The sequence below is a fragment of the Amblyomma maculatum genome, unplaced genomic scaffold, assembly GCF_055883805.1.
Source record: "Amblyomma maculatum isolate TAMU_Amacu unplaced genomic scaffold, ASM5588380v1 scaffold_13, whole genome shotgun sequence".
NCBI classification, from domain to species: Eukaryota; Metazoa; Arthropoda; class Arachnida; order Ixodida; family Ixodidae; genus Amblyomma; species Amblyomma maculatum.
Genome location: NW_028146738.1, coordinates 30939542 through 30966248, shown reverse-complemented (window position 1 = coordinate 30966248; position 26707 = coordinate 30939542). Strand labels below are relative to the sequence as shown.

Below are 26707 nucleotides of genomic sequence, written 5' to 3'. Positions count from 1 at the left end.
GGGCACTCTGTTTATCCAGAAAAAGGGAATTTGTGTGTAGCTCCTGTACTGTGCCACATCTTTTTAGCAAAGTTTGACAACTTACTACAAGGCTCTCGACAAATGCATGTGCAAAATTTTTGGATATGTTATGATTTTTTGATAATTTTAAAACTTTCACCAAATGACTCTTTTCATGAGGTTGTTGGCGACGTCTTGATGGCCTTTAAGGCTTGCACTAACGCCCTTTGTTTTACGTACGAACTACCCAATGACCAAACGATCAGATTTCTAGAACTTCAACTAACTTTTCTTGATGATGGGCACATCTGCTGGTGTTTTTTACCAGGAAGCAAGGAAGCGTTGTTACCGTACTCGTTCGCTCACTCTAAAATCGTAGAGAGGCATTGTTACGAATTGCTTTCGCAGTGCTCTGGAGAAAAGTTGCCTCCACCAAATAAAGAGTAGCTTTGACTACCAGGTTGGCCGGCTGCTGGCCGCAGGATCCCAAAATGCACTTCTGAATGCTGTAGCAGAATCGTTGCTACAAAGAGTTAAGAGGGGCCATGAAAAAGTGCCCAAGCTTACTGAAGCCGAATGGAGGAAACTTGAGATGATGCCGTATGTGCATGGGATTTCCCATAATATCAAAAAGGTTGCTGCGAGGCAGGGCGTTAAGGTTGTCTTCTCTGCTCCTTGCAAGCTATCAAGTCTTTGTTCTCGTGTTGCTCATGGCAGATCTAAGGCCCCTGTGTGCTCGACGTGACATTATGAGTGTTATGTTCCTTGTGCCACACGTGTTATTTATAAGATCCCTCTAACATGTGAAAACGTTTATATCGGCCAAACTGGCTGGTGTATTAATGATAGGCTGTGAGAGCATCACAACTCTTTGTCACACACCAGCGGAGCTACTTTGTCTCGCCATTGTAGGGATTGCGGTTGTTATCTGCTGTTTTCAAATGTCACGTTTCTTGGTAGGGGCAAGGGTAAGGTAGAGCACGAAGTTCTTGAAGCTTATCACATAGGTATGCAAAGAGATAATTGTATTAGCACAGCATCCGTATTGTTGATGCAGAAAGAAATACGTTTTTTATCTCAAAGACCCTAGTGCCTTGGCTATCTCCAAAGCGTTGCTGTTTTTTTGTTGGTTTTTGTCTGTTTTTGTTTTTGTCACTTTTATGCTGAGTGTTGGACGTCGAGCTGCACATGCTAAGAGCTCTCATGACTGTGGCCGACCGCATGACTTCTTTGATAAGTGATGGCTGGAAGGGTGAACGACCATTGTAGGCAAAAAAAAGAATCAATTTTTTCATGTATTGATCCCTCCCCACAAACTTGCATGAATTTTTCTTGAAAATAGTGGGTTCATTACACGAGTGAATGTATGCTTTGTCATTTTGACTGGCCAGTGCCTTCATGACATGATGTGTCCTAAAACTTCGACATGGGTTTTGTATGTACACAACAGAGCGAGGCGATACGCACCTGTCATTGTCATTTTGTTTCACTTGCAGATTCCAGACTGCCGATAAAATAAAATGTATGTCTTGGCTGAAGTTTCACTCCTCATCAGATCATCAAGGTGGCTGCTGATACATGCAATGCACGACTTCATTCAGTCAGAAATGCAGCATAAAATTACTTTGATAAATCATGAAAAGATACAGAATTTTCAATGGGGCAGAGGTTGGGAAAGAAAAAAATGTTACTTAGTGAATTCTGTTACATTTAAGGTTTGTTTTATTGAGGTTCAACTGTATCGGGACAAGTTAGTATGCATGAATGTCTGTAGGGCTTCTCTGGATGAGGACAGTTTTCTTAGTGTCTTGATTTGGTCAGTGTGGTAATAAGTGATTGTGACTTTTTCCTAAATTAACATGGCCCCAGTGGTGTCTAGATTCTAGGTGGGGCTTGCCACTGCCAGGTGGATAGGCGCTTCCACTGCCTGTTGCTGTTATGGTGCAGGTGGCTAAATGCTCACCGTGGCGGTGTAATCTCTGCTGTGGGCGCTCAGCAGGCCTTCAGCAGTGAATTCTGTTACATTTAAGGTTTGTTTTATTGAGGTTCAACTGTATCGGGACAAGTTAGTATGCATGAATGTCTGTAGGGCTTCTCTGGATGAGGACAGCTTTCTTAGTCTCTTGATTTGATCAGTGGGGTAATAAGTGATTGTGACTTTTTCCTAAATTAACATGGCCCCAGTGGTGTCTAGATTCTAGGTGGGGCTTGCCACTGCCAGGTGGATAGGGGCTTCCACTGCCTGTTGCTGTTGTGGTGCAGGTGGCTAAATGCTCGCCGTGGCGGTGTAATCTCTGCTGTGGGCGCTCAGCAGGCCTTCTTCTACCTCGGGATGACTGGAACGCAAGGGTACTGCAATTTTTTCAGCCAGAACACCAGAGCACCTTGCCACTTCCAAAACCAGTGCCCCCTAACCAGCGCCGGGGTGTGCGTGTCTTGTCCCTCTTTGATGGCATTGCCACAGGTTGGTTCCAACAGTCTGCCAGTTTCATTTTGTTATGTGTTACTGGTTATAAACCAGAATATTTTTTTACTACTTTGTGTTTAAATATGGCAATGTATTTGGCTTCAACATAGTAATGGCTTATTTAGCATGTATTTATCACTTTGAGCCTAACAGTGAAGTGTCTTCACGGAAAGGAAGAAAACATTTTGAATCATGTGCAGTCACAACTGGTAGCAACCTAATGTTCCCAATGTCTGACTGCTTTGTATTTAGTGTATTGCACGTATAACCGCAAAAAATGTAATGTTATATAACACATAATGAGTGTAAATTATAATGATTACCATTCTAAGATTTATATAATTGTACCCCTTTACAAAAATAAATCATGTAACAATAAAATTGTGGACACATTGGATACAGGGTAACTTTCTGGCTGTCCAGACATGTTTGCTACAGAAATATGTCTGAATGTTTATATAAACTATCCCTACAGTGGAGGCCACTTACAATGTAACCGTTTATATTGCAAGACTGGTTATAACATCATTTTTGCTGGCCACCGGTCTGGGTCCCATAGGACTGAACATAAAGTCATACTGCTTCTTGTGCAGTCACGTGAAGCAAACTATCGGTCATAGTGCTGTTTTTAAAATTTGCTCGGTGAAAGCACGGGATAGCCAGTGCACATCTTTGTGCAGCACTGGGCTTTCCTGCGTGGAACAGCACAAAGCACCACATGTTTACGGCATTCCTATTAGCGAATTCAACTGCATCACCAAGGAGCAAAATATATCCTTTACAACAAGCTCTGGAAGTATACAGTTCCTGTCATATGTCCAGAGCTAATGGAGACTTTCAGGCTTGGAGTATTTTTCACAGACTAAGCAAAATGAAAACACAAGACTGTGACCTGTTTCTAGTTCTAAACATCATCCTAAAATGTCACACAACTAGCATACGCCACTGGTCAGAAATTTGCCTGCATCTTCTGGACATAAACTGTTGAGTAGGAGAATACAGGCACGAATTAAGGGACTAGTGATTAAGTGAGCATCAGAATGAATGTATGCAAAGAAAAATCTGCAAGGTGAGATCCAGACGAGAGCCAGTAACACTCGTTTCATATCACTTCAGTGTCCTCCAAATTATTTTTCTGACCTTCTTTGACACCTACATAGGAAAACGTGTCATTTTATTATGAGAATGTCTTTTGCCAGAGCTATTGTTGGTGGTTCTAACCAGTACATGTCCTTTATAAGGAGTGCTTCAAGCTTTTGCGATGTAATTGCTCAAAATGTCTTGCAAAAAAACCTTTACTTGGACTCTCGGGACACATTGCATCCAAACGATCAGCTTTCTGCAGGGCTGGAAAAGGCAATTTCTTCGAGCCGATCTTTTGCTGGAATGTCACAGGGACACTAAGCATCGTTTTTTCATTTCACTTCTCTTCAAGAAGTCATAATTCCTTTGTGATAATTGGGCTATCAGACAAGAGTAGGACAAAGTGATATACAACTGTAAAAGGCAAGCACAAAGCACGAGGATGCGAATAGCACATCAAGAGTGAAGCCTCCTTAGCAGTGCTGCACCCTGGTGGCAGGAGAGGGAAGCGGGTACCAATTTTCTCCTCTGGTCGCTGTGTGGCTGGTTTGATGTGTTCTTTCACTTGAAGAAATTCTTACACTGGTTCAAGGCATGAGGATGTCAACTGTTTCCTTAGCTTGCGTGTTGATCATTGGCTGTTGGTTGTTTGCTTTCGTAATGGTTACAATTTTCGGCAGTCAACTTTCACATGCAATGGTTTTACACAAGCATAAGAGGGACAGAGTTAAAAGTGTGAGTGATTTATTTCGTGTTATTCAAATCGGAGTGATTTATTTTCTGCTCAAAGTGACAAATTTTTTAAACCACAGCATGTATTGCAGTTCACATTGGAGTTTATAACAAATGTAGTGCATATGTTCACAAGAAGCTTGGCTCTCAAATTTCGATCCCATAGTGGCAGCTTTGCCAATTGAGTTGTGTGTGTCTGGAAGCTGATGAAATGTATAAGATCAATGTTAAAATGGGCAGTTTTTGGCCACTGTGCAGGCAAGTTTGTGCTCGACCAATTGGGCATTTCTGTGGAGGCATACTTTGCTAGTGAGGTGGACAGGGATGCCATCCATGTCGGCATCACTCAGCATCGTTCCAGCATCACCTACCTGGGTTGTGTAAAGAAACTGGATGCCTCTAAGGTTAGTGATTTGTTGGCATTTCCCTGCTTTTAGTTGGATATGCTGGACATGATCACAGGAGAGGTGCTCACATTAGATCCTTGATAGTCCATTAGTACTGTTACCAATCCATTAACTGGAGTGATGTGAATATGAAAGTTAAGCTCACTGTGCTGGCTTAGTCGCTTGGACATTTGGCTGCTTACGCTAAGTTCATTGGGTTGCATTCTAGCCATGGTGGCTGCATGTCAACAGAGCCAACATTATCTCAGTGTATTGCACAACATTAGTGTGCATTAACAAATTCTCGGTGTTCTATAATGGTTTGGAGCCCTCCACTGTCATGCTGGTGCAGGTATAGACCCCTGTTGGTCAAGGACATCAAACCTGGCCTATTGTATCATGGAAGAAATAGCCCAAGGCCTATATTCTAAGTTTGCGTTGTTTTCACTAGTGTTATTTTTACCACTTTTGCCCTCACTTGATGGGTAAAATACCAGAAGCAGAAAAGGGGACTGACATCCAGTTTTGATGTTTTCACCTTGGGTGACTCGAGGTGATGGTGAAAACAGCACTTCTGAAAACAATGTGAACTTGGAATATCAGCCATAGGTGAAGGAGCCTTAACCTCGACATTAACTACAACCATGTTTTACAAAATATAATGATGTAATTTTGCTAAGATTACTTATTTTTCTCTCCACAGCCCTAATAGCATGGTGTTAGTAGTGTGTGAAATACATCCGTTACATTGCCCCTGCCATTAGGAGACCTAAATCATGATTGGCATATGAGCACCCTTGATGGCATTGTGTTGTCATGTTTATAAAGTTTAATTTTGAACCAAGCTTGTTTTATTTTTAATATCTTCACCGCATCGGTGGTGCTTTCTCTGAATTTGAATTCCAAATTAGTTTCTTCTCTAGGGTTTCTGTTTTAAGCTGGGCATGTCAGGGAGGTAAATAAATGGTGCATAGAGCATCCACATTATTTTTTTTCATGTTTTTCATCACTGCTGAAAATCACCCTATTATTACTGCTCATTTGGTGTGGAAAGTTCCTTGTGCTGTGTTGCACGCATTTTGAAATACTGCTGCGCGAAAGTTTTTTAGTGTTTATATTTATGGGCTTGCAACATCTCTTTACCCTTTTTGCTAACATTTATCTTATTGTTATAGTATATTATTACAGTTCTTTTTAGTCTAGAACAAATTACGACTGATGCGGATAGTAAATGGCGTCAGCATTTCATGTCTGACACAAGGTCTGCATCATCTGAAATATTGTTTATTTAAAATTTATTTAGTTCATTACTGTTTAATATGACAGTTAAAGTCTAAAATCAAGGAGGACTGTGATGTTTCAATGTCACTGAGTGGGAAGGATGAAGAGTAGTAGTGGAAATGAATATAAAAAATTAGGGGACGTCCAAGCTTTGCCTTAGAGTAGACTCGAAGTGCCTTTAGTACCGTGTTGCAAAGATTTTCTTGCTTAATACATTTTAATTTTAAAATTATTTTTGCTGCAACATCAGTACACATGTTAGTAAGTCATACATACCACAATGCATTCACTAGGCGCCCCTCTAATGTGCATAGTACCAACAACCCTTTGTGCAGAGGACCTGGGTTCGTACCCCAGTGGCATGGAAATGTATGTATACTCTCATGTATACTATGTATACTTTCTTGGATGGAAATGTATGTATACTCTCAGAGCCTTTTAATTTTTGTCTCTACCTCTATAAATTACTTGCCCAGAAAATTACTTTTACACATGAGGTCTGAGACATACCATGCATCAAACTAGTTTACTCCTATGTGTATCCAGTCAGCCGAGGCAGCTGTGAAGAAAGGCATCAAGATGGTTTGGTTTATAATGTTTAATGTTCCAAAGCGACAAGCAGAAATGAGAGCTAAACAAAAAACAGCACACATAATGCAGTTGAACTCCTTAGGGCATGCACTGGGGAGCAGTTTTGTTGTGAGAGGTCCCTTATAAGCAAGATACCATGTTTACATTTCCTAACCAGACCTTATTTTGGTGCAAGCATTCTACGGCTAAAATATGTCAAAAAAGAAGGGTGCATCATATCACAAAAGAGTTATTATAGCTTTCATTTACATATTGTATTTTCTTGGCAGACCACCACACTAGCCACATCTTGTAACTTTCTTACATTTATTTACTACTGAAATAGTTGTAAATCTTGATTCACTTCTGGCTGCACTGACACTGTTCATTACTGTCTCTCCCAGCTTGAAAACCAGGGAAGAGCCTCATGGCCATTGTGCCAAAGCTGTATATAACAGCAAACTATGTTTGCAGTGATTGCAAAGTGGGATCGCAATGGGACATGACACCACAACTTGCAATTCACAATGAAATTATGTCTGGTAGCACTGTAGCACTACAAGAATTCAAGTCAGTAAAGTGCCATGAAATAGTAAAAGTAACCAGCTTATCACCAAGGGGCTAGAAGCAGGCAAAATTATAAAACATCACCGACAGAAATAACCCTCAGAAATTTATGTTTGTATAACAAAGTGTAACAACGGCTGTAAAAAGTTTGTGAATGTCGCTACTCAGACGAAAAATAAATGGAAAGTAAGTGAGGCATTTCTGAGTGAAGTTGAAACTGGTTGAACTGCAGAACAGTTTATTTGTCCTCGGCAAAGAAGAACCACCTGTTTCTACATAATTTGTTTTGGTCTTGGCTTGGCTATGTCACTTTCCAGACACAATGACTTGTTTATATCAGCAGCACCAGCTAAGCAGTTTGCATTTGTCAGATAGATTTGTTGCTCATACTGAAATGCCACTTAATACACAGTTTTTTCTATTTCCTTCAGACACAACACCTACAGTAATTTTGTGATAGGAAGCTCCGCTAATTGGAGATCTCAACATGCACTCCCAATATGCTCACATATGCAGTCATACTTGCACTGTTCATGGCAAGCCTGAAGAGCTTCTCGGCATTGCATTCCCACTGGAGAGGATTCTTTTAGTACCTTCATAAGTGATTGACCTGCTCTTTGTTTGCTAACGTTATAATTATTAATGATGGCCCAGGTGTGTCTCTCTTCTTTTGCTTTCATAGTGGCTGCTATTGAACCTGGCAATGGATGGTGCCAGATCTAACATTAAGACGTCTTTTACAAGCAAGATTTAGTATAAAACTTTAAGGCTAATTTGTCCTCTATATCCAATTGCCTTCTACATTCAATGTGTGTTGAAAAAGAGGTACAAATAATGAAAGTCATAGGGTGGCCAATCGTTTGGGTGGATGAAGTATCTTATACCCGATTGTCTGTTACATCTGTCTCTCTTATAAAGGGGTTAAGCTGTATAACAGATATTGGTTCGGAATTTCCCCTTAACATCCATAGCATAAAGTTGCTGATACATGCAAAATACATATACATTTTTAATGTATTTAGTTTGTATTTTTCGCTCAGATAAGTCCAGGATGTAGACAACTGCACACTGAAAGCAAGCTCACTAACCAGTGCTCAATGCCCACAGTGATTGCATATGTCTCAAAGTGACAAGAGCATCACCCCTCGAACAATGATGCAATGGGTCCACTTCTCCAGAGCGAGTTTAAAAACTGACGGCATCTAAAAAAATTGGTTTGGGTTGGCCAGGCCGCATGCACATTGTTTTAAAAGGTGCTTCATCTGAACTGAAAGGAAAGCTTTTGATGCTTCAAGAGAAGTTTCAACACATGGGCTTCACTGCTCAGGAGGCCACAATGGGTGCCTCTCCAGAGGTGGAGCTGGCAGTAGAGGAGGTTGAACTGTTTACTACCTGGCAGGAGCTGCTGCATGGTGTTGAGGAGACGATGCCAGATTTAGATGACGATTTCTCTGTTAATGAACATTTATTGCACACAAGGAGGTACAAATGATGTCCAAAATATGTTCTACATGACTGAAGAGAGGGATGATAAGGACAGAAACAGGCACTGCTGTCTGAGAAAAAGAAAGTAAGCCTGTGAGATGTGCTCTATGTACTTGGCACCATCCAATCATTCCTTGGCAGCCACAGTGATGATGCAGCCATTCAAGGCCACTCTGCTCTGAAAGTAGTATTTTGAAGCTGCTCCAGAGTAGAAGAGAAGATGAGAACAATTAGTTTTTCAAAGGTTCCTACAGTCAACTGATTTTTTGAATGCCCGATTTACAAGGACTGACTGATTATTTAGACTCAGCCATAGCAATGTCACGCACTCCATAGAGTCAATAACACCAACAAAATTTTCAGATGTTTCAAACTTTTCTCGTTTGATTACCAGACTTTTCTCTCAAGTGTAGGTCAAAAGCTAGAAAAAAATTGCCAATTTTGTTTTTCTGCAATCTCGAACCTGCATTGTAGGCATCCTGCAAACCTGCTATACTCTTGATAGCAGGCACTATCCTAGCTGTGATGAGTCAATGAACCCATTACCCCCCAAAATCGGGTAGCCTGCATCATGGGCCCCTGCTTCAATGTTCCATCGAGCAGCAGCGATGGATCTCCGCCCCACAAAGGGCTGGCCAGTACGTTATGGCTTGCCCATACTTGCAAATGAAAGAGCCAGTGGTGCAGGTCTTCATGGTGGCATGAGTCTAATTCTGGACAGCAATACACAAGCATGGTGAAAAAAATATTGTGTGCCTGTCTAGCGCCTCGAAAAGTGCCCGCTGCTAACTGACAACAGACACTGCTATTCATTTTACACTACCCTGGGTATCGCTACTAAATAAGACCTCTGAGAAAGCTTGTGAGACAGTGTCATTTTTTTGTTTGAAACCAATGCATGCAGCACGACTTCTACTCCTACCACAAAGACAACCAAACCACCACTTTTTTTTACGTGGCAGAAAAAAGAAAAGGCACTGACATAGTGTCACATAGGAGCAACAAGGTTCTGGTTTGCTTGTGTCCCTTGCCTGTTTCTGTTTGAACATAGTGCCCCTCTGACTTTTGCATAGTTTTCCTCTGTATCGCCACTGTGATAGAGAAGGTTCTGAGAATGAGAATATTGACTGATAAACAACTGACTAGATTTTAAACCTCCTTCATAAATAAAGTGATTTTTATATTGTGAATGTGGTTTTTGGACTGCCTGATTTTCTGGACATTTTTTCGGCCCCTTTAATCTTGGTGAGCAGCTGTATTTGCAGGGTCAGGCTTGCACTAAGTTCAATTTGTGATAACAAAATCCTGCGGATATGGTTCCCAGAATATTTGTTATTGCAGGGTTCAATTGTATTACATTTCATGCAAGTACAGTAGCCTTGAATCTGCGGACTGTTGGTTCTGCACATGAGCTGCACTGTCTGAATTTTTCCTTAGCTTTGTGTGCACCATTCCACTTGGTGCCTGCAATATTTTAGTCTTTCTGGGAAAAACTTGCAGTTAACTAAAGACATGTTATGCATGTACTGGGATTCGATCTCGTGTTTATCCACAATTCTTTGCTGTGCAGATTCAGGAGTTGTGCCCAATAGACCTGCTGATTGGGGGTTCTCCATGCAATGACATTTCTCTTGTCAATCCGGATAGGAAGGGCCTCTACGGTGAGTGCATAGAAATATTCCTGCTTTTTCTTGTTCACCAGCCCAGCATGACATAGTACTCTTGGGGTAATGAGATTCTGCACCATAACTGCGCATTTATTTAACGTTTGACCTTAGCTCTAGTGGTGGGAGGAGCGAACTTGGCAAAGTGCTAATGGCCTTGTGAGGAGTGCCGGTGGTGGCTTCCTCAATTTTTATGTTCTCCATGCCTGGCTTTTCTGTATTTGCTTTATCATCCCATGGCTGGGGTGGGTGCCATCCACTGCCACAAAATAATTAGGAAGTGTAATGGCAGCAAATGTCTTTTGAAGTGAAAGAGGCTAAAAGTCAGCTACATGATCGACGCTTACTACATGCTTTTGTTGACTGACTGATAGGTGGAAGGATAAACAACTTGTAAAAAAAGAAAGCCTTGTTTCTTGTGTAATTCTGCCAAACTGATGTCAATTTTTATTGAAAAAAGTGGGTTCATTATGTGAGTAAATATGGCATTTGCCAGAGAATTGGAAAGTGGTCGCCTGCTTATTAGATAACAGTGTACTATTGAGTAATTTTTGTGTTGAAATCAATCCTGCATTGTATGCATACTGTCGGGGGCACCAAAGCAGAAGTGCGTGAAAATGATAAGCACATACCTGGCATCCTTCATGATGCGACGTGGTAGTGGCAGTGCCTCAGCAAAATCCGTCTGTCGCTTGTGAGGCTTCAGTACATGATGCTCTGATAATGGGAACCCAATATCAAGTTTGACTGCTTGATTGCAGCATGTGCTTCTTCCTTAGCAGTGAAATTTGCAGTGCTCACCTTGTGCAATGCAGCCGCAGTGACTTGATTAGTCATACAACATGGGCTGCACAAGCTTATCTCTCCATGTGCTTCTTGCACCCATTGTGCTATCTCCTCAACCGTGGTAGGCGCGAGCAGACAGACAGTGGCAGCACTGTGTTTTATGTTCATTGATGGGCAGTTTTGTGATGCTTGAAGCAGCATTGCAACTGGCTAAAAACAGGGATGCACCTTGCTTGTCTTGTTTGCTTGCCTTGCACCTTGCTTTCATCAGACGATGCATTCACCTACTGGCTTGTGTGTCATGCTCTGAAAATCTAGGCAGGTGGCACAAATTGTATATGTAAGTGGAATATCTGCGCAGTAGGTAATGACTCCTGTAACTGGGAAGCAATTGGAGCGATACATTACCTGTGGCAACAAGATAGAACAAGCTTGTGGTCTGTCACTATACATTTTGCACTTGCTCGACCCCTGCAAACCAGTAGTGCATACAATTTCAAAGTCAAAAATGGCAGACACCATATCATTTGTAAAGTTCTGTCATGCACACATGGCTGCAATTAAGCAGCTCGGAACTCTCTGCCTTCTAAAAAGGGACCCCCATAGACTTGACCCTGGGTCAGTTTACTTTTTTTTTAACACCTAATCAGTAATCACTTGAGCTTATTCATGTATGCCTGTTTAACAAACTCCCCAACAGAGACCTCCTCAGTGCATTCTATTCTCTTCCAGCATGATGCCGACTCGGATATAGTGACGACAGGCCTGCTATAAGTATGGTTGTTCAAGATCGGTCCCATTGCACTGCCCACGAAATTTACCCATTGCACAGGGATGCTGAGGAGATGAGGTGCCCTTTAAAGTCACAAATATGCCGGTACTATTGCATGTGGTTTGAGAGATGCTACTGTGCCCAGTCATTGGTCAATTAGCTAGCACAAGCAACTTCAAAAAAACAAAAATGATCACACTGTTTACTCACACTCATTGACACAGCACCATGTTGCAGAGTCCTGGGTAGTTCATGCAGTGCAAACCCACAAGTGGTCAAAGTATTTAGCCAATCTGGCCCAAACCTTCCTCCCAAGAATAATTGGAATATTTTGCTGATACCATCAAATTGTAATGCCGCATTCTGAGTGGTTCATACGGCATGAACTCGGGTGGTCTCATCTAATTTTCTCAGGCCAGCAGATGTCCAACTTAGCACTGCTCTCTTGATGTGGACAAAGGGTAGGAATGTCATTCCCCAATTTCTATCAACTGTGTTCATTCACATGTAGCAGCATCACAAAATGTGTTTTCACATTTTGTCCACATCAAAAAGCGCCAAGAGTGAATTGGGGGCATTTGGGTCAGTAGCCTGGAGCCGAAGTGAATAAAGCACCACTGAAACAGAAAAGCAAAAAATAACTGACGAATGCAACCAGGACATAAACATGGAAGCAAGCACAGCAAGCTGAGCAAGTATGGTATGAAGACGCAAAAAAGCAAAACAGATCCATGCTGCAGATTTGTTTAGTATAGCCATTTAATTTTCATCTCATGTACTGTGCAACATTACCTCAAGAAAAAAATTTGGATGAGTTGATACCTGCATAGTACCACTTCCCTAAACCACAGGATCATGTACGAAGTGAATCTTTCACAACGGCCTCGTTACACAGCCAAGAAAGCTCATGCACACAAGTTTCACATGCAGATGGAGCACATGCATTCAATTCAGCAGGAGAGTGAGTCCGCTGGCCTGGTAGGTTATGCGGAGCTGCATGTTGATGGCACTGTTTACTGGACCCCTCAATGCCACACTGCAGTGTTTAGTAACCCTATGACTCTTGCCGTGCACGCATTTTTTAAGCAGAAGAACCATGATGGAAGTGCAATAAAACTTACTTCCATCCAAAATGCCACACAACTGTGATCGGCTACCTGGCTGATACACCACAAGCAAGTGACCACTGTTGCCATGGGCTGGTGCAGATGGTGAGAAGCTCACAAAAGTGAAACTGGAACCAACTAGCAGACCTATTATTGGAAATGAGGTCATCTGTGTGTTGTAACACTTTCCATTGTGTGCCCGTCAGAGGTGCATGGTTAACTGCACAATACATAGTTCAGGTTTGAGGAGTGCTGTTTTGATGATCACTTACACTGCCATGCAATCCTACCCAGACATGGCCTAACCACTCGGCAAGACCTGAAGTGCCTGTCTGATGCTATCGGCCACAAGATCAACCAGAGGTGTCACTTTGCGGTGCTGCAGCAAACCCTACTGAAGTGTGTGGATGTGTTCTTGTGTCATAGGCTAGCCAGCAGTATGTGTGCATGACCTGGTGTCTGCTGTTTCACAATTAGGCAGCTTTTCTATTTAATGTCTGACTTTTACAAAAGAAATATGGGCATACTGCCATCCCAAATTACATGAAGGCAATAACTCTGTATTGAGCGTTCCTTGCTGCTCTGTATCTGTAGATGCAAATACCCTCCATTGGTATTTGCATCTTGATACCCTTTGCCATGCTGCTTCTTAAAAACAGCAATGACTTAGTTACGCACCTTGTCAAGGAGAGCTAACAGGTCACTGCCATCGGTACAATATATGCAGCCACTCAGAAATCAAGAAATCACTTATTCCTCTTTCTGCTTAGAATATTGCAAGGTAACACTAGATAAATATACAATCGGGAACAAAAGTGGTATACAACATGCAGTTTGTGACAGTGCTCAGAAAAATTGCATTTCAACGCTATCTGGCAGCAGCTATCTGGGATCAAGAAAATTGTGACGGTGCTCCACTTCATCGACATACATGCGCCATTGTCCCTGTTGCTGTCACTAGATGACATTTAGATGAAGTTTTCCCAAGGTCCACTACTGGCTACATGATGTATACTTTTGCTGATGACTGCACTACTGTCAACCTATTACAATCATTTGTAATTTCTGCACTACTGCTGTCTCGAAAAAACTCATTATTTCTGTCTAGCAGAGTAAAATAGCCATATTTTTTATATTTGCTTAACTATCTCACTGCTGTTTTTATTCCACCGTGTTTGCTTTTGGGGATAAATAGACCTTGATAGTCACATGACCACAAGGAAATCCATATCTCTTGGACTGTTTTACATACAGCACCTGTTTTGCAAATAACTTATAATTTTGATTGCATCAGACAATTACAATTTAATATTTATGCAATAGTAAAAAAATTATTACCTTAAATCTCTTTCCCCGAAATAATAGTGCCTATGTGCAGTTGCGGTGGCTTCGCACCGACTGACTTGTAGGTTGGTCTTAAACTTAGTAAAGATTTATTGCAGAAGGTACTGTTAGAATATGTAAAACTGCTGTCACATACTAAATTTATTGGGATTGTCAAAAATTATTACAGTACTAACTTATGAACACAGTTACATAAAAGAAACTGCAGTTTACTTTTTTCGCTTTCATAAAATTGGCCATCTTCATACTTGGTTCTAGTCATTGGTACAGCTATTCACTCAAGTTTTCTGACATTGGTCACAAAAACCATTTGCCTAATAGTGAGCTCAGCAAACTTGCTCCACTCTTCACTCAATGCGATCAGTCAGCTTTCCTATGCCATGCACTTACACTTTATGGCAAACCCGCCTAGCAGTATGCTGTAAATGCTATATTTATTAACATTAAGGAGGGACATGGCACTTTGCAGCCAAAAATTCTACAAAATTGAATTTTGGATTTCTTCAATTTTGCAGCTCTGAGCCGTTTCCACAACTACCTGCAAATTTGGTCAAAAAATACCACCTGTTTCACACGTTATGGCATTTCAAAGTTGCAACCTGAATGCTTGGCCCTTTAAATTGAGGTCAAATCGCACTGAGTTTTGATTGGGCTCAGATCGAGAAATACGCATTCCACCAGCTCAATTTGGTCTCATTCAAAAGTTCGTGATTTAACCAGTTCCCATATTATGTTTGGCATCCATGAGAGATTGCCCGAAATGGAAAATGAAAGGACAAAATTGTGTAAAACATGCTGTTATTGGGTTCCGAAAGCATGTGACCCAAATGACTACATTTGGTTGGCTGCCGGCATCGACTGCTTGCTGCCTAGCATCATTTTTAAAAGGTCACATTGTTAGGCCTATTTGTTTTAGCGACGTTCATCATTAAGACCACAGCATAAAATGTAAAATTTAGGTTCGAGCATCACACTGGCCTAAAAGTGATTAAAGGAAGAGATAAGAGACACCAGTGATGTGGCAATGCAGCAGCATCCTGTTATCTGCAATCAGTGATGAAGTGCTGACTCTGCAATGGGCTGATAAGGGTGTAGTCAGTGGTGATGGGTACGATAGATAGGAGAGAGGACACACGAATATTCATTCTTGTGTCCTCAAAAGCTCACCATCACTAAAGACGTCAACGTAGCACTAGAGGCTTCTGTCCTTGTGCCCCTTTCTTGTCCTGCCTGGTCGACCGTCACCGTTTTATTGATGCTGTCTGCTCCTTTATCCATTGCAAGCATCTGCCGCTGCGGTCTGCTGTTCTCTGTGTTCATGGTGGCTTCACACAGCTACTCATCTACAATTTGTCTTTGCACCTGCCTTTTATGCTATGTAGTCAACCTCCAGTTCCATTCAACCAGCCTACCTTCTCTCTGATTTGGACAGCTCTGAGATCTACTGCAGTAACTACATCGATGCTTTGCATTTCGATCCCATGCCTGATCCGTTGCCAGAATACTTCTTCAGAACCATCAATGATAATGCTCTTCCTTGGTTGAAATTTTTGGAGTCCTCCACTACGGCGTCTCTCATAGCCTGAGTTGCTTTGGGACATTAAGCCTCACAAACCAAACCAAACCATCCACTTACTGGATGCACCTACTGGACACAGCCTGTGGCCCTTTTATAGATGTTTCACTCAACTTTCGATAGCACCCATACGCCTCTCGGCTACACTTCCACAGTCGCGCATCACATTGAGACTAGTTCTCACTTGCCTTTTTGACAGCAGCCCTATCTTGTGTCAGTAGCAGGGCTTCGAGTAATCAATGAACAAATAGAAGACATGCTACGTTATGGTGTCATCAGTTCATTACAAAGCCCCTGGTGTTCACCAGTGGTGTTAATAAAGATGTTTTACAGTAAAAGCTCGTTAATTCGAATTTCATGGGACCGAGAAAAAAGTTCGAATTATCCGATACAGTCCACTCAATAATTCAAAGCCGCTTATTTGGAATTTTCGGTTAATTAGAAGTGAAGTGCTGGTCCCGTCAGTTTTGCATGTAATCCTATGGAAGAAATTGCTCGACAATTCGAAGTCCTCAGCCAATATTATTGTTTAATTGGAAGTTAATTTTCAGTCGAGATCCTCGATTCGACCGTCATTTTTTGGTAGAATGTGCAATTTTTAAGTTCCACAACAGCTCCATGCTCCGCGTTGGTGTCATCGACACCGCAGCCGTCCGCAGTGCTGCCCTTTTTGGAGCGGCGCGATTATTCAACGCTACGGCTGCCGCAGCCTCCAAGATTGGCTCTGGCAGGAGGCCAAGCAGCTGCCTCGCGCTGCTGGAGCGTTGCCGGAGCTGATCGCGGAGGCTAAGTGGGTGCCATAGGTGCGCGCAGAGCTGAATACTGACAGTGGCGAGATTATGCGAGATTAGGCTTGCAGCGAATGTCGACTTTGTCGAGGCGTGTGTTGGTCGAGCGCCCTTGTTGCATTATGCAAGTAGAGTGTTGGCTAGTTTGTGCCGCAGGTGATTCTATGCTTCGGAATTGTAGTCGTGCTGTTGATAGCCATGGAAAACCGTGGCTCTTATTGCATTCTCGACCTGGCAACGAAAGTCGAGGTTTTGAATGAAGTGGACAAGGGAGGTGCCTCCAAAAAAGACATTGCGCGGAAGTACTGTACCAAAGCGAACACGCTCTCCAACTTCATCAAGAACAAGCGCACAATAATGGATGCATTTGAGAACGACAAGTTCAAGATGTCTCGGAAGTGAATGCGCACAGGTGCTTACCCAGAGTTGGAGAAGGCTCTGCTGGTTTGGATTAGGGAGGCCCGGAGCAACAAACTTCCGCTCAGCAGAGATATTGTTGCAAGGAAAGCCTGAACGCTTGCAGAAATGTCGGGGATCGGTGACTTCGTTTCGTCTGATGGATGGCTGATGCGCTTTAAAGATCGCCATGACCTGGTTTTTAAAAGCGTGTGTGGTGAAAAAGCGTCCGTTAACCAGGAAATGTGCACAGCTTGGAAGGACGGAAAGCTGTGGGAATACCGAAGCGAATACAAGCCGGAAGACATCTTCAACGCAGATGAGACTGCACTCTTCTATCGGCTGTTACCAGAGAAGACCCTGACGTTCAAGGATGACGACTGTGCTGGGGCAATTGCAGCAAGGAAAGGGTGTCAGTGCTAATCGCGGCAAACATGACTGGCACGGAACGATGCCGCCTACTCGTTATCGGGAAATCCGCCAAGCCGAGGTGCTTTAAAGGCATAAAGACGCTGCCTGGGGACTATGAGTCAAACAAGAAAGCGTGGATGACGGCCGAAATCTTCAAGTGGTGCATAACCAAATTGGAGTGCAAGTTTGCTGCCTCGAACCGCAAGGTGTTGTTTCTTGTGGACCACTGCAATGCTCACGTGAATGTGCCAGCCTTGAGTGCTATACGCCTTGCCTTTTTACCTGCAAACATATCTGTTTTGCAGCCAATGGACCAAGGCATCATAAAGAATGTTAAGGTCCTGTACAGGCGGCACCTCCTCGAGCACGTGGTTTTGTGTATGGACAACTCCACAAAATACGAGGTGAGCCTGCTCAGTGCCATGCATATTTTAGCGCAAGCATGGGATCGTGTAAAGCAGGACACGATCCCAAACTGCTTCGGGGCTTGCGGTTTTGTGGGAGCTTTGGGGGATGCCTCTGCAAATTCTTTGGAGGAAGCGTCAGCATGCGAGCTTGCTGATTTTGGTGATGCTCTTGGGAACTTCAACTTTAAAGAGTACATCACCGTAGACAAGGCGGTCGCAACATGCGTTGTGCTGATGGATTGCAAGATTGTAGAGATTATTCGGCCCCAAGAATCGACCCAGGACAGCGACGACGACGACGTTGAAGACGAGCCGCAACCAAAGGCTGCCGATGTAGCTGCGGGCCTTGCTCTCGTGGAGTGCTTTTTTGCTGCTGAAGGTAACGCAGCAGAAGCGTTCCGCCACGTCTACAGCCTGTTGAACTTGCTTTCAGCAGCGCGATTCGGCCAGAAGGAGCAAAGCAAGAAGACCGACTATTTTTCTTAAGAGAAAATCTCGATTTCATTAGTAATAAAGATGCTCTTTTTGTGTTTTATGGTTAATCGAAAGTTCGTTTAATTCGAAGTTTTTTGCGGTCCCCGTGAACTTCCTATTAACGAGAGTCGTCTGTATTTGAATTATTGAATGGCCTCGAAAAAACTGACCAAAACCATTTCTATTACGGTAAATGTACCGTATTTTGTCATGTAACAAACTCGCTCGCATAATGAACTCGCCAAGCGCCGATTTGTGCCTATGAATCTGAAAAAAAAAAATAAAGGCGTACATCGCTAGCGCGTCCCTCCGTTTCGCGCTGTCACAGTGCACAACACATTTCTTGGCAGTGCGCCAAGATGCTGCGCAGCGATAATGACGTGTTTATCTTTTGACTCTAGCTCTGGCAGGGGGAGGAAAGCGAACTTGGCAAAGTGCCAGCGCTTGGCTGGTTGTGCAAGCCTCCTTTTCAGTACGTTCGCTTTATCATGCTATGAGCGACTGGGGCAGGCGGCGCCGTCTACTGGCACTCCAATCATCAGAACGAACAGTGCTAAAAGCCGAGTGCTAAAAGCCGGCGTTATGATCGCGGCTGACTCGCGTGCTTCTGTTTACAACTGATGGGTGGAAAGATGGATGGCTATCGCAAAAAAAAAAAAAGTTTAATCCATAGTGCCCTTCCGAGAGCATAGCCTTTTATGGGCGTTGTCTGTGACTGCACCGACAGTACTTATCTCTATTTCCAAATTAACAGGGTTAGAATTAATGAGTATTTAGTTGCGAGCTACGAAGGTTGCGGGTAAGAAAGAGCAGACAGCCGCTGCCGCACAGCCATGCACTGACCTTGCTGCGGCCGCCGTCCCCTCCCTTCAATGCCGCTGGCCGCCACGCCGGTTATGGCGCCATTTAAGTTTTACCCACTCTTCCATGGTTTTACCTGGTTCCATCTTCTGTCCCTGTTTTGGATGTGCACAGCCTCTAATTACCTCTACCGATTGCGGAAGTGTGTTTCTTCACTTTTTTTTTTGCCGCATGATGTGCGCCAAGCTGCCCAGACGCGTTGGCGCATAGTTCGAATTATTCGTAGCAGAACCGACTTGCATTCAAATTAATGACTTTTTTATACACAGATCTCTATAGAGCTTGGCTGGATCAAGTAGTGTAGTTCGAATTATCCGAAAATTCGAATATCAAGGTTTGAATTAACGAGCTTTCACTGTATTTGCTTTTGTATTGATTCTTAGGGCCTCAACAAAATTACCCACAAGGACAATTACCCCCTTCCACATATAGACGATGTTCTTGATTGCTTCTAAGGTGCTGCCTACTTTTCATCTCTTGACTTATGTTCCAGCTACAGAGAGAAAACCTCATTTGTTAGGCCAGATTGCCTCTATGAATTTAACATGATGCACTTTGGTCTGTGCAATCTGCCCGCTACATTTTAGTGGCTGAGGGATAACAACCTGCAGCAGTTCGAGTGGCAAATCTGCTTCGGCTACTTTGATGACACTGTTGTCTTCTCCACTGACTTTGCCGTGCACTTAGTGCTTGTGGCAAGTTTTGGTTTGCCTCTCTGATGCCACCCTACAATTGAATCTCAAGAAGTGGCACTTCAGTGCCCAGGAGTTCATCATTTTGGGGCACATCATCTTTACGGAAGCTGTTTGCTTTGATCCAGCCAAGCTGCGTGCTATGGAAGAATTTCTTAAACCAGTGTTGCTTAAGCAACTGGTTAACTAACTGTTTGCCCTGATCTGGCCATGCTGCATGCTGTGGTAGTTTTCTAAACCAGTCTTGCTTAAGCAAATTAGAAGTTTCATATGTCTGTGCTCATATTTTCAGCACTTTGTACGCAATGCTGTTTCTATAATTGCACCTCTAACAAAGCTACTCAGGGGAAACAGTGACTTAACTGTGGTCAACCAAGATGATGTGTTCACGGCCTCGCACTATCTTTTGACTTCACCACCAATCCTTCGTCACTACTACCCTACAGCACCACTGTGGTCCATACTGATGCGAGTGGCATTGGCTTCAGAGCTGTCTTGGTTCAACGAGAAGATGGCTTTCATGAATACATTGTTGTGTACACAAGTCATGTCCTCTCCAAAAGTGAATGCAACTACTCTGTTATGGAAAAGGAGTGTCTGGCCATTGTATGGGCACTAACAAAAATCCTGCCCTATCTGTTTGGTTGCCAGTTTGATGTCATCACAGACCACCATGCTATGTTGGCTGTCCTCTCTTAAAGACCTGTCCGGCTATGTACAATATGCCCTCCACCTTCCGGAGTTTGACAGCCATGTTTTATATCACTAGCCGTAAACACATGGCTGCTGACACTTTGTCTCGTCCTTTATCCAGTTATACTCATTTTTCACTCATTTTTGATAATTCGAATCCCTGGGTAATTAAAAAATTTTTCGCAGTCCCAAGGACTTTGAAATAATGAGGTTTTACTGTATTTTCGTTGCAGTCCAAGAAGAAGTTGGAGTCAGACATTACTGGCTTCCCAAAAATACACTTGCTATCTTCTTGCCCTCTACTGCTGACAGTGCATGGAACATGTCTACCGTGGTTGGTGTGCCACATCGGATCATCTCACAGAGTTCCTCGGGAACAATGTTCTTCCACAACTGCTGAACAAAAAAAAGAGGCTTATAAGAAAGCAAGTTTTTCACTTTCATTGACCAACAGATTCCTGAGAGTATCAGTAATGTTCTCAAGCTAGGCCTTAAGCATACCTTTTGAACCCACACCAGATGAGGTGGAAAAACTAGCCATGTCAAGGTCAATAGCCAGGAAAATGAAAGAAAATGACAGGACCCATTGCATTGCAGAGTGCGTGGAAGTTCCAAACTTCTATGAGATTCAAAAGCCATGTCCGCAGTCTTTAAGAACTTTGAGGTGTCTCACACTGAAAGATGCCATCATCAAGGAGCAAGCCGTCTCCCTTCTCAGCAACCTTGGCCCTGAACCCTTGTCTAAGCAGGTTGGCCAATGCAGCAAAAGGCACCTGGTTATCTTTTTCACCATGAAGACCTGTAAAGTTGACGAACCCTTCAGAGCAATTGTATCGGAAAGGGGCACATGGCAACACCAGGTGTCAACTTTCTACCATGGCACCTTTCATCCCTCAATTTATTTGGCCATCCAAAGATTTCCAAGCCCGATGCCCTCATGTCTTTCCTAAGGAGAACAACCTGAGTGGTTGTGTAGCCTTTCGTATCAATGTCACAGACCTATTATAGCCTTCCACATGACTGCCTGTTGAAGCTTGTGAAAAGATGATAATGATGAAGTGGTGTTCATAATGTAATGTGGGATGTCTCCAGAAAATTTCTTAGAACTAGTGCGGTTTTACCTGCATTCCACTTTCATAGGGTGGCAAGGCAAGATATTTGCACAGAAATCAGGAGTGTGCATCGGGTCAAGCATCGCTATGGTATTAAGTGATATTTTTTGTGGTATGTTGATAGAGATTTGGAAAAGAACTAGCCTACATCTTAAGACAGTCAGATATGTCAATGACTATGATTTTTGCAGTATGTGGGAGTTTTTCAGCTCATTTAGTTGACATTCTAGAAGTGTTCAGGGAGTGTGGGTCGGGAGAACAGTTATCCTTTGAGATGCCAGTTAACGAGAAACTAGTTTTTGGACCTAAGGATGCATTTCGAGTGGAACCATGTATGCTAGAAGTACAACCAGAGATCGTCAAGGCCACTTCTTAATTTCCACTCAGGTTATTCCACATTGGTAAAACATAGCATAATCAGTTCCTGTCTGCAAAGTACCCTGACAAAATCATGTTATCATGTCATTGAAGATAGGTTTCAATCCACATTATCTAGACTTAAGTTTGCTGGATATCAAGACCAAGTTATAGCTGGGGCATGCTCTCGGTTGCTTAAATCCTTAAAACGTGTGACAGATGTCCAGCCTGAAAAGAAGAAAGTTGCTGTTTTGCCATATGTACATCACATCTCCCATCGACTAAGGAATGTAGGGAGCAGATATAATGTTGGCGTGTTTCAGCCCCCCCATCAAGCTCAAAAAGCTATGCCTTGCCATTGCAAGGAAGAAAGAGACCAAGAAAAAAGAATGTGGCATTGCACACAAGGATAAGATTGCGGCCTGTAAAATATGGTTGTTTACAGTGTCCCCCTGCCCTTTGAACTGTTTATATTGGTCAGACCAGGAAGTTCCTTAACAAGCGCTTATAGGAACACAATAATAATTTAAATAGTGAGAATGGCCTTTCAAATTTGCTTAAGCATTGTCTTAAATGTAAAGTGATAATAAAGGAAAGGAAGAAGTACACTTCATTGTTTAATCACACACGTGTACTGTACACCTGCACAGATCAGACGACATGGGAGATTGTATGGCTTTCCATATCACAAAGGACAAATGGAATTGCCTCAGCAAGCCAATCATTTTCTTTTGTGATAGGGAGATTGCATATCTTGGGAGTTCTTGATGATGCTACGAGCATACCTGAGAACTGTTTTTATAAAAGTGTTGCGTTTTTCAGGTTTTTGTTATCTTTTCTTTGATTGAGCTTTTATATAAATGAAGGTTCTAGCGAATAAACTAGTTGCGAGTCAGCACTCGTCCTGTGTCCCTTCTTTTCTTGTCCCTTGCAGTTTGTCCTGTTTGCATTATGAGTACAGCTGATGACTATGCTGACAATATTCCCGCTCATCTGAACCAAGATATTTACTGGAAGCTGTGACCAAGGCATTGACGAACCATCAGATTCACATTTTGTCCATTAGCCTCTCAGTGATGATTTTGATGACATGTTTCGGGATACTTGGTTCATCGAATCAAAACATGACAGGAAGTTGCAGCCATGGTGTTCTATACCATCATGGTTCACATTTTGTCTATTACCCTCTCAATGATGACCTTCATCACAAAAAATTTTGAAACTTAAGAAGTGCCATGAAACTGGGGGCAATTTGAGAATTTACAGGTAATTTGAGTTTTGAATTTGCAGAAAAATGAAAGTATCAGTTTTCCTAATACAAATCAACATATTTTATTTACATTCAAGTTTCCAAATATTTGTACACCTCTAAATGGCAGAGATCTTGAATGAAAAACATCAATAGAAAATTATTTGCATTTACACATACTATTTTTTTGCCAGTGCCAACTACGGCAGAAGACATTCGACTTTTCATTATCACTTTTTTAAAGTGCAAGCACTCGACACCCCTTCTCTAGCCCTAGACTTTTTTCGTTTTTAACTTTGTTTATGAGAATGCCCCAGGGAAAAAAAATCTCCAGAGTGCGTTATATGGTGTCTGTGCAGATCCGGCGGGCACTGGAATCCTGTTTTTTGAATTTCACCGAGTGCTCTATTTGGTGCGGCGGTTTAATGGTGACCGGCATCTCTTCTGGATGTTTGAGAATGTTGCTGCCATGCCACGTGAGCTTCGACGCACCATTTCACACTTCCTCCAGGTATATTTCATGACCTATTCTATGTTTCATTCCCTTCTGAAATTTGTAGTGACACCTGCAATGTTTGAAAGTGATTATTTATGCGATATGGCCAGTGACTTAGTTTGATTGGAGCCTGTGACAATGGCATTAAGGAAAATCTCATTGCACTGAAAGTACATCTTAACAATGATGTTTTATTGTTGTTTTTGGTACCATTTCTTTTTTGTGTGAAATGTAAATTGCCTCCAGTAAAAATATACCTTCTCATACATTTTAGCTACGTTTTGACATATGGCAGATGTGACTGCCAACATCAATGAGTAACTCTGAAAAAGCTTTGCATTCATATAAATAGTAGGGCAAGGATGTAGGTAAGTAGATGGAGTTATGTAGGCACATTCTGGGTTTTTATCTAAACAGACGTTGCATAGGAGGGGCATGGCACTCGAAAAACAAACATATACCCTAAAATAGCACTTTCAGTCTCTTTATTTTCATATTCCTGAGTCCCATCTGCACCAATCTGCACATTTTGGTTTCAAAATCTTATTTCATGTGTTGTAATCATTAATGGCAGCAATTAACATGCTTGCAGATGTTTGTTTGAGGCCTAGACTCATCTTTTTCGACCGACTGCAGCTTGGGAACTACTCACTCCGACAGTGCTATTTTGGTTTTGTTTGAAAGCTTGGTTTTCGGCGTTGGGCTGCACATAAGCAATAAAAGGCACAAAAATGATGCACAGTGCATGCTTTTATTGGTTACTCGAAACATGACCAAAATAGCAGTTTTTGACTGGGTTGATAGACTAAGGAAGCTTTTATTTTGTCCAGGCCACCATTTTGAAGAAGCATCACTTTTGTGATCATGTGGTTCGTGACACCTGGCAGTGCAAAAAAGTTTCATGTTAAATATCACTTTGGCCATTCATGGAAGAAAGGTAGGGGCAGAAAGCGTAATGATGGTGCTGCTATGTTGTGGGAGCATGCAATGCACAGCCAGACTCGTAGATTGCACAATAACGTCACTGTGACCAAAGACACCTATCTTCACATCATTTGCGGGGACCACAGAGGCGACTCCGGCCTTCGCTGTGGGGAATCTCCGGCCGCGTAAACATTGATGCTGTTGATAGAAAGGTGTTGAAGATCACTTCTTCTGATAGGGTGAGTGGTGGTGACTGGCCATGCTATGATATTGGCGATAGAGGTGTGCAAGATCACTTGCCCTGACAGCATGCACGATCTGGACTCTGGTCATGGGTGGATAACTCGTGCTATGGGCGAACGAGAAGTGTGCACCTCTGAGCATGAGGAAGCTGGTCAAGAAGAATGCAGATTAGGCCCCTGGTGCATCTCCTTGAGGTTTTCTTTTTTCCCAGTGAAGGTATTTTTGATGTTTCTGCTTGGCTTTTCAAAACAACAATTTTGGCACATTTGGAATCTTGGATGAAAAATAGCATCTGTTTTATTTCAGTTATCAATGCATTTTTTTGCCATAAAGATAAATGCATGCAGTATGCAAGATGCACATTTTTAATGAAGTATTTTCAGAATTTTTTTAAATAGGGCATGTGTTTGATGTGCAAAGATGGCACTTTTCTCTGGCAGAATGGAGGAGATCTAACTGTAGTTTAAATTGACAGAGAAATTTTTTATATTCTAACATTGTGCAACGAGTTTTTTTGGATGCTAATTTTTCTCTAAACAAGAACCCAGGCTTTAACTTTTTGTAGTATTTCAGAAACTACTTGCCCTAACATAATTCTGATCTCTCAGCAGCAGTGTCCTAGAACTTCCTCATCACTAGCTGTATGTCAGCAAGCTAAACAGTAATTCTGGCACAGAAGTGTCTGAACACAACCTTAAGGTAACACCCACTGATGGTGGGTAATAATTGAATAATTAAATTTTGTGAGCATGGCCGTAGCACTATCTTTGATGTTGCCTCCTGGCCTCTACATGGCTGCTTTTATGGGTACTTGTAAAAAAAATCACATAATGCAACTTAAACAGAATGCACCCAATGAATTATGTAATTCATTTTATTGTCAACTGTAAAAAAATTATTTGGGGTTTAGCTTTTCATGGAAAATAGCACAAAAAGGTACACAAAGGACGGAAGGAAACAGGGACAAGTTCTAACTCGCAACTGCAGGGTTTATTGCTGAAGCACACAATAAATACAGGTCACTTGAAAAAAAAACAAAAAACAAAAAAAGAGAGAAGCAGCCTCCTAAATGGGAAGCTAGGTCATAACATAGGCAATAACATACAGTAACACGTGCTTCTCATTGCTGGGGAGGGAAGGAAAGGGAAGACACACCTAAGTAGATAAGTAAAGTCAATGTAAAGTGGAGGCTAAGAAATCAAATTTGCAATCTACCAAGTTAACCGATGGCTAGCTGACACACACATTTTAACATTTTTTAATATGGTAAGCCTCCATAATTTTACGAACCAGCTTGTCACGATGTCTAAAAAGAACGGTGGCCATAGAAAAAAGCGGTGTGCACTTTTGTTTCCCCTTATGGTCCTCTTTAATGCTACAAGCGTGGCAATGCTCCGGAAAATTCCCAGACTGTTTTTTTAAGGAGTTGTGCTGTTCCCCTAGCCTAACGTTGAGACACTGCCCCGTTTGTCCTATGTAAACTCCTCCGCAAGACAAAGGCAGCTTATACACCACGCCAACCCCACAGGGTACAAACGGCGAGTGGTACTTAACGGAGCAACCACGCCTCTTTTTCTTGTCGCTGCCAGTTTCCTGGCAATTTTGAAAATGTGAGCACAAACTGTTCAATTTTTTCGGTCCAGAAAAAACCACGGAAACGCCATAGCGGCTTTCCACCTTCTTTAGTCCATAGAATGACACATGGACTAAAGAAGGTGGGAAGCCACTATGGCATTTCCGTGGTTTTTTCTGGACCGAAAAAATTGAACAGTTTGTGCTCACATA

General features: G+C 42.4%; 1 protein-coding gene across 1 annotated transcript in view; it reads left to right on the top strand.

The window, feature by feature from the left end:
• LOC146172501 (DNA (cytosine-5)-methyltransferase 3A-like) overlaps positions 1–26707 on the top strand; it is a 292512-nt gene that overhangs the window by 183295 nt on the left and 82510 nt on the right. Inside the window, exons 11-14 of the mRNA XM_084585778.1 lie at positions 2263–2464; positions 4541–4686; positions 10142–10232; positions 23619–23770. Coding sequence (XP_084441904.1) covers positions 2263–2464; positions 4541–4686; positions 10142–10232; positions 23619–23770 — 591 coding nt within the window. The remainder of the gene's footprint in view (positions 1–2262; positions 2465–4540; positions 4687–10141; positions 10233–23618; positions 23771–26707) is intronic.